This window comes from Lissotriton helveticus, chromosome 5_1 (genome assembly GCF_964261635.1).
Source record: "Lissotriton helveticus chromosome 5_1, aLisHel1.1, whole genome shotgun sequence".
Lineage (NCBI taxonomy): Eukaryota > Metazoa > Chordata > Amphibia > Caudata > Salamandridae > Lissotriton > Lissotriton helveticus.
The window spans coordinates 211,441,222-211,450,244 of NC_136065.1; the positions used below are offsets into that span (position 1 = coordinate 211,441,222).

Genomic DNA, 9,023 nt, shown 5'->3' on the forward strand with positions numbered 1-9,023 from the left:
ACTATTTCTTACATTATAGAGCCTGAATTCCACCAACCATTAAGGTTGACGTGAATGAAACCAGGAAAGCTGCTTTCCAAGAGAAACTAAATGTGTATTAACAGAGACATGGCAATTTTGAAAGAATAACAAACTCTCAAGGCAGAGATGGTCTCCTTAAGCGGGGGAAGGCTTTCCTTATCCCTTCTGAGAAATCTTTTACAACTGGGGTCAAACCAGGAGCTTGAACATTTTTTTGCAAAGTACTTTCTATAAGTGACAATGATTACTAGATGTGCCTTTATCAAAGAGATTGTAGTTGTAGCGTAGCTTTTGACAAATAATAAAGACAGTATTAAATTGCCATTCTACTTGGCCTCCAACTGGATCGATATTTCTTTGAATACACCATATGCAGAACCTCTTCCATTTCACAGAAAAAGATGTTCTGGGAGATTGACGTCTTGCTTAAATAAAGATGGTGATCCAATCTTGCTGATGATTTAAATGTCAGTGTAATAGCTCAGGAGTCAAGCTGCCTATTTCAACAATAGAAGCTTGGGGGGCAGTGTTTGGCCTCCAAACAAGAATAAGCGATCCAGTCTGAGCACCTGCACCAACCTCACTTTGATGGATGCCAGGAAGGCTTCATGCCAAGAGTATGGCTTGGTGCACCATGAGGCTGATATGGTGCCGGCCTAAGTCAGACACCAGAGACCTCCGATCGCCACCTCTAGCAGTTTGCTACCCCAACCCAGAAGTGACACATCTGGCACCACTGTCAGCTCTGGGTGGGGTAGGGAGAAGCATTTGCCGCTTACCCAATCACAGTCCAATAACAACTACTGCAGGTTTTTCACGGTCTCTAATGAAATCTGGACGTGGTTGTAGAGGTCCCCTTGACATTGGGCCTCTGAAAATTCAGAGCACACTGCAGAGCCCACATCAGTCACTGGCATCCTTAATCAGCACGATGCAGATGCCATCAGTCCCAGCAGCCTCAAAATCAACAACACAGAGATCCAGGACAGAGGCTGGAAGATCTTAATCGCCCCGTGAATGTCCTGGACTCGCCTTTTGAGATGAAAGGCACGAAACTGAACCATGTCCACAATGGCTCAAATGAAAGGGAGCGTTAGAGAAGCAGCCCAGTGTGGCATGTTGGATAGTGAATCACAACAATGACAGCAGGTTTGCTGTAGTCTTGAAGGGGTTAATGACTGCCTGGTGTGTGCTTGCCTTTAACAGTCAGTCATTGAGGTAGTGGAAGATGGGGACGCCAGAGACCTGAAGTTGAGATGCAACCACTGCCATCACTTCCGTGAACACCCGAAGGGCACTGGTGAACCAAAGGGGAGCACAGCAAATTGAACATGCTTCTGTCCCACCATAAACCACAGGTAGTGCCGATGGGCCCACTGGATTTGTATATGGATATAGGTGTCCTGCAGGTGCAACAGCACCATCCATTTTCCAGGGCCAGGGTAGACCAGACCTGGATAAGTGTGACCATTTTGAATTTTTCTTTCTGCAGGAAGGCATTGAGAGAACGCAGTTCTGAACGAAAGCCTCAGTCTTTCTTTGGCACCAGAAAGTAGTAGGAATAACAACCACAGTAGTGCCACTCTGCAGCAGCTCCGGCTTGAAAACCGCAGAGACTGTCGCTAAACTCCGGCCGCTTAGAGATCATGCTGACAATATTTCAATACAGGGCTGCTGAGACGCAAACTTGCAGGACCACAGAACACCGCCCGTTTCCTCACAGGGATTTTTCGTACTAATACCCAAGACATTTTTGCTGGTACTTCATCTATCTACTGAAGTTAGGAACCATACCTCTACATCTTGAAAAAACCCAGGCCTGCAAGCCACAAGAAGGCAAAACACATGTTGGCTGTTACCTATGTTCTTCACTCTGGCTTGCCAGAAGAACTTGGAGCAAACATTTAAAATAGAAATATCTGTAAAAGGCAACAGCTTTATCTGTGCTTCCTTTGGATCACCAGCCTTCCTCGGATTAAAACAGACCAATTGTGGCAAAGAATATTTTAACTACTCGTTTTACCAGCTTTGTCCTACACCACTTGGGTACTGCTAAAAAATATTCTGGGATCCAGTACGACGCCTGGGGAATATTCAAAAAGTGAGGAATCTGTGTTTCGAAGTCAGAATGAGAAGATTTGGGTTTTTAACCCTTTGGATGCGGACGGCCCCTGGCCGTCCGACGTCTCGGTGGGCGTGTGCGTCGGATGGCCGGGAGCCGTCCGCTCTGCGCACTTGTAAAATGTTGTCCCATCGTGGGGGAATTTCAACTGCATTCAAAGGTTTAAAAAAAACAGCAAACAAGAAAAAAACCACATACACATATTTATCTTTTAGCAGCACTTGAGATCCCAAGCATGGAAGGGACTCTTTTTTGCTTTGGATTAAAAACGGAGATCCCATAAACGAGACTGCATATGTTCCATAAAGATGCTTTACTAAAATAGAAAGTTGCTGCACAGTTATGAGCGGTACCCAAGAGCAGTTTTATAGGCAACATGAGCTAGCCCAAGACGACTTATGATAGATAAGTAGTTGTCAGCCTGGAGTGGTATTCAGTGCATTTGTTGACTTGTTTGTAATAAAAGGTTAGATCATCATACCTTTATCTGCCAGCGACAGAGTGCTATTAAAGTATTGTTCTTCCACAGCCCATGAAGTCTCGTTCACCTTGTTTGAAACACCACATGACCCAACACAGCTCACCTTGATTGCTAGAGGTGGAAAAAAAAGAAAATCATAAGCTACTTTAGGGATTAGAAACGGGGAAACATGCTAGCTTTGCTCCTTTTGTCTTAAGTTTTTTTTCTTTCAATAGTCAGACCATTACAATCTGAACAGCATTGGTCAGTCTCATTAGGCATTGTTCTGCAACAGTTCTATTTTTAGAAGGTAACACATTCAATTATTTTGTAAAGTGCAGTGACTGGTGAAGAGTTCTGAATAACTTCTATTGTGCAGTCCCAATAATCAATGTGGTCATTCGTAACACCCCCCCCCCACCTTGAGAAATACTGTCACATACAAAAAAAAAAATCAACACATGTAACTTACTACTCATTATGGTATCCTAAGATGACCTATGCCTAGTGTAGGACTACCTGCAGAATATCAGTGGACTCCCCTGCCCTGGAAAACAATGTATGATCTCATTGTATTTTATGCCTCCATGTTCAGCTATTTGGTTGTTACAATGTCCCCTCAGCTAAGCTTACAAAATAAGTACTCTCCTGGTGTGCTACACCTACTTCGCCTTTTAAATTGATAAGGTAAAATTGTAAAAAATAATAATAATAAAATACCCAGGAAGCTAATTTTTATGTCTCACCTACAAGACAGTACACGTGCAGTCTGTTAGCTTACAGTGGGCTTGCAGCCTGCCAACTGCTTTAAATTGGTTGGCTCCATTGTCATTCTCCTATGCTTGCTTCTTATTTTTTAGAGTGCCTGGAATTTTTTCTGCCCCTTGTGCTGTCCCTCCCATGGAGCATGAACACATTAATATGTCCTTTCACTAGTCAGGACTCATTAACGTGTCCTTAGACTGTTTGCCTTTTCAGACAGTAATTTTTAGGCCGAGCATTCGAGACCTCTTGTATATACTTTATTATATACTTTATTAGGCCGAGGATTTGCGTCCTCTTGTATATATTTTAGTATATATACACACACACATCAGTATATACTTATATGTGTATGTACTTTGTGGACTCGGGAGATCAGCCCTGTGACTTGTCCGCTTCCTCTTAGGGCCTTTTTTTTCCTGTTCAACTGTCTCTATTTAACAGTCTTGATAAAAAACGACCAGCAGGTGTCAGTTAAATACCAGAATTAATTTCTGATGAGGAACTTTCTTTTTTTAATTTTTCTGGCAACTGCCTCTATTTAACTTCGATAGAAAACGACTTGCAGAGGTCAGTAAAATACCAGGCTCTCTTTAGCATTCTCTAGATTCCAGTCCAAAGAAATAATCTTCCAAGAGCATCTGTAGACAGTAATATATTTTTGAAATCTTGTATTTTCAGTGATATGACCACCGCAGGCCCTGCTTTTATATTAAAAACAGAGCTTTGGACTGTACCATTAACCGTTGAACGGCAATATTTCTCTCGATGTGTTCCCATACCTGGCGCGTCACGCAGTTTGGTGCTTACTTTTCCTCCATGTTAAAGAACAGTAGATGTTTCAGCACCCAGGCTAATATGCTGCATAGCTAAATACATATAAGGTCCCAAAGGCGAGACTGATTGCATTGCAAATGCTAGTTTTTTTGTTTACTCACTCCACGAGAGTGCATGCGTTCCCCAGCTGTCTCCCTTGTGTACTTCTCTTTCACTCTGTGCTGCTCTTTCACCTGGGTGGTGTAACCCCAAATCCTCCATGATACACTCTCCCTTGTGTGCTCCCCTTGCCTGGGTTAGTTTCTCAACCACGTGCTTCTTTCACTCTGCCCAAGGTTGCTTTTACTCTTGCCAGTTTGCTTCTCCTGGCAACCTTTTTGCTGCTTCAACCCCCACAGTCCCTCATTTAGAACACTTCTCCAAGTTGGATCAGCAAGTAAAAAGAAGCGGCTGTGCCATTTTATAGGAGTATGCATGCACTTACAAAATGACACCATATTTTTTTTCTTATTTTGCCATGCATCGAGGATGCTGTACAACATTGATAAAAGGATTTTGCAAAACCAACAGGTCCCAAAGGCACAATCTATTGACTTTTCCTACACTGGGTTTAACTGGCTGCAAACTACTCTGCTACACTGAACATGGGGAGACAAAATGCAAGGCTTATATGAACAAGAACATCTTGTAAAAAGGTCTTGTTGAGAACACGCCGTCAGTGCCATTTCCACCAGATTGCCTAGGATAAAGATGTAGAAACAAGGCAACTACAGTGTCGCTGATGACTTGCAGAAACAAGCATTGGCAAAGCTAATAGATCTCTGGTACGAAAGAGCTATTGGCTTTGCCAATATGCTTTAGCCACATTGCACCCAGTGTGGCTGCTGTTCAGCATTGCTAAAAGTTAGTGGGGTAAAGGAGAGTGGCATGGAGTGCCATGAACTGGAGTAGAGTGGAGTTTAATGGACTGCCGTAGAGTGGTGTAGATTTGAGTGCCATGGAGTGGCGTGTCGTAGAGGATGTTGAGTGGAGCGGGGCAGAGTGGAGTAGAGAACTGTAGAGTCGAATGGCCGAGTGGAGTAGTGTGCCATAGAATAAAGTGGAGTAAAGTGTATGGAATGGCATGGAGGGAGTTGCGTAGATCGTTATCGAGTGGAGTAGTGTTGTAGAGCGGAATAGAGTGTTGTCGAATGGAGGAGAATGTCTGACGGGAATAGAATAAAGTGGCGCAGAGCGCGCACCGGCGTCAAGCGGGGGCAGAGCGCGCACCGGCGTCAAGCGGGGGCAGAGCGCGCACCGGCGTCAAGCGGGGGCAGAGCGCGCACCGGCGTCAAGCGGGGGCAGAGCGCGCACCGGCGCCAAGCGGCAAAGAGCGCACCGGCGCCAAGCGGCAAAGAGCGCACCGGCGCCAAGCGGCAAAGAGCGCACCGGCGCCAAGCGGCAAAGAGCGCACCGGCGTCAAGCGGCAAAGAGCGCACCGGCGTCAAGCGGCAAAGAGCGCACCGCCGTCAAGCGGCAAAGAGCGCACCGCCGTCAAGCGGCAAAGAGTAGAGCAGCTCAGAGCAAACTTTCAGATTATAGTGCAGAATAAACTGGTGTAGAGTGCAGAGTAGTAAAGTAGACTGGCATAAAGTGCAGTGGTATAGAGTAAACTGGTGCCGACTGCCGTGGCGCAACGTACAATAGAGTGGTGTAGAGTGCAGTGACGGAGTGCAATGGTGTTGAGTGGCGCAGCTTGCAGTATTGAAGAATAGAGTGCAGTTGAGCTCAGTATCCGAGAATGCAATCTTGCAGAGTAGGGTGGCACAGAGTAGAATAAAGTGGTGCAGCATGCAGTTGCATAGAGTTGTAGAGTATAGCATAGCAACGTAGAGTGCAGTCGTGGAGTTAACACAGAGGGCAGTGGCATAGAGTGCAGTGGCATAGAGTGCAGTGGCATAGAGTGCAGTGGCATAGAGTGCAGTGGCATAGAGTAGAGTGGTGTAGTGAGTAGTGACAGAGTGATTCAGTAGAGTGGGGCAGGGTACAGTGCAGTGTAGAAGGCAAAGACAAGGAGTACAGTGCTGCAGAGTAGAGTGGCATAGGGTAGAGTGCAGTGCCGTGGAGTGTTTTGCGTGGCATAGAGTAGATTGCTTCACTGTACATATTGACATTATACCTCACACCTGGTTCAGGAAGACATTATCCCACACACTGGTTCCAGGAATTCTCACTTTAACTCCATCCTCCCTCCACTGATAAGGCATTATCATCTGATAATAGACACACCATCACAATGGAGCGAAGCCCTGATTCCTCAGGATCCAACGCTTTCATCATCAACTACCCACCCAGCCTTTCGAAAAACGCCGCCAAGAAACACAAGATTCACCTAGTCAGGGCCAGACCCAAAACATTAATCTGACGTCTCCTTTTGTACTAACAAAGGCACTAGAGTTCATGACCTTATTTCTACACCAGGAAAAGAGCATGCTGGCAAAAAGTCTTCTATTCCGAATAGCAAGTACCAGTAAAACACCTCATGGTCTCAAGCTCACAACATCACCATCGTCCACACTCGATGCCAATGCCACCATCATCCTCTATAACAATGGTGTCATCTTAATCCAAGCGTCCAATGTCAATCTAGTTAAGATAACCACTATCTTCCCGTTACTCAAAAATGAGGTTTGGCGAAACCCAATGACACCCACATTCACTCTACCCTACCCTACCATCTCTCAGGACTTGTCGAGTACGCCCCCTCTCTTCTCCAGGAAGGCCCTCACTCCATCTAAACCACTCTTCACCACTAGATCATCACAGAGTGGCTCGGTCGCCTGTTGATGTGCCCCAACCAGGAAGGCCCTCGACTCAGAGGGCGAGAGACTTTTCGGGTTCACTCGGAGAACAGCTAGACAGTCTGATCCGATCCTCGACTGGAAAGATCCCCGTGTGACCTACTGGTACTTCCTCCAACAAATCGATCCCTCGTCCATCACACTTCTATCTACAACTCATACCAGATTGGAATCCGGACAAACGCCCACCACCGATCATGATAGGTCAATCCCACTCATTCTGGCTTTGGCTGTACCTAACCCTCAGCTCATTGATCACACCCCTCTTGCGAATGTTCAACCTCACAATTAAAAGGACATGGAACTCCTCTAGTCCCAAATAATCAACTTACTCCCCAGGAACTAGTCACCTCCACCGCGGACCCCCCTTCTCCACTAGTTTTCCCTATACTCCCTCCACCCCTCTCCCTACACTCCCTCCACCCCTCGCCTAACATTCAGACTTTGCTGCGCACCTGGATGATACATCTCTCCAGTTGCACCTTCTCACCTCTGAGCTACATGACCTGAAAGCCCTCTATAATTATCTTTTCCCCGTGATCAGCTCTCTCCTCACCTCTGCGAATTTACCCAGAGCTTCCAATAGTGATAGTGATCGCATGGGTCAGCCTTTAGCCCCCCATCCCGAAATCCATCCCCCTACTGAACGCTCTCTCCCGCCCCAGAAGAAGTGAGACGCCACCCGGCGTCCATTGATTGATGACCTTCACAACTCTTATTCTACCTGGTCCAACCCCAACATGATCCAGCCGAGACCAATACAATCCATCCATTCAAACCCATACAGAGAACCTCCTCGCAATCTTAGAGGCAGCAATAATGACAACCTCACTTGTGTGACAGTCACCGAGACTCCTTACCCCCCTAATCCGTTACGACTTAAATGTGTATTACTTAATTGCAGATCAGCAGTAAACATGCCTCTGACATCTTCGACCTTATCCAATACAATGACTTAGACATCATCATACTCACTGAAAATTGGCTGAATCCCTCTTCCACTCCGATCTTCGACCTCTTAGTACCTCCCACTCACGACATAATTAGGATAGACAGAGCTCTGAAGTTGGGTGGTGGCCTAGCCTGTATTCATAGAATCACACTCTCGATTTCTCACTTTGAGTCCTCTAAGCCTTCCTCCTGTGAATACCTTTGGCTCAGCATCTCAAGTATGACCCTACCGGTTTTGACCCTACCGGTTTGTAAACTTCACACCCTCTACCACCCTCCGGGAGACAATCTCCCCTCCATCGAGCAACTAATGGAAATCATCTCCGTTAATGTTGATTCAACCATGTCCCAAATCTTCCTTGGTGATTTCAACCTTCACTGGTCTAACACCAACAACCTCACTGTATCTTGCCTTAAATCATTCTTAAATGATCAAGATCTGACTCAACACTGTGACCAACCAACTCTTATTAAAGGAGAAACTCTAGACCTCATTATCTGTAAAGGGCAGACCATCACCTTGGACGCCATTACCCTGTGTGATAGGTCTGACCAGCACTGCATCCTCTTTTATATTAACAGGGAGGTGTCGACGAGGAAGGCTCAACCAACAAAATCAAAGACATGGAAAAGGGACTTCCGATCAAAAAACTGATTAACTAGCTGCCCACCGTAAATCGTCCCTCTCCTCCCAAGCTGACTTGGTTGAAGTGCAGTCACTCACCGACTCCTACAATGAGACCACCTCCAACATCATGGATGACATTGCTCCAATCCAACAAAAAAAGGCCTCAACAAAAATATCCAAACCCTGGTATAATGACATCTTAAACATGGAACGCCACAATCTTAGGGCAGTTGAACATTCCTGGCAATCCAATCCTTCCTCGGACCAACTAAAACTCCTTAGAGATGCCAGGAGCCTCTACAACAAACAAATTAAGATTGCTACGGCAGACTACTTCAGACATCAACTGGATCAAGCGGCAAACTGCCCCAAGAAACCTTTCAAATTGGTCAAACAGCAATCAGTTGTAGGTCCAAACCACTCTGACCCTGGTGGCAGCCACCCTCTTGCGACAAACTTGCT

At 45.9% G+C, this 9,023-nt stretch overlaps 1 protein-coding gene across 2 annotated transcripts in view; it reads right to left on the bottom strand.

The window, feature by feature from the left end:
* ARRDC1 (arrestin domain containing 1) overlaps window positions 1-9,023 on the bottom strand; it is a 566,873-nt gene that overhangs the window by 427,702 nt on the left and 130,148 nt on the right. For both annotated transcript variants that reach the window (XM_078642021.1, XM_078642020.1), the window contains exon 2: window positions 2,625-2,735. In XM_078642021.1, coding sequence (XP_078498147.1) covers window positions 2,625-2,735 — 111 coding nt within the window. The remainder of the gene's footprint in view (window positions 1-2,624; window positions 2,736-9,023) is intronic.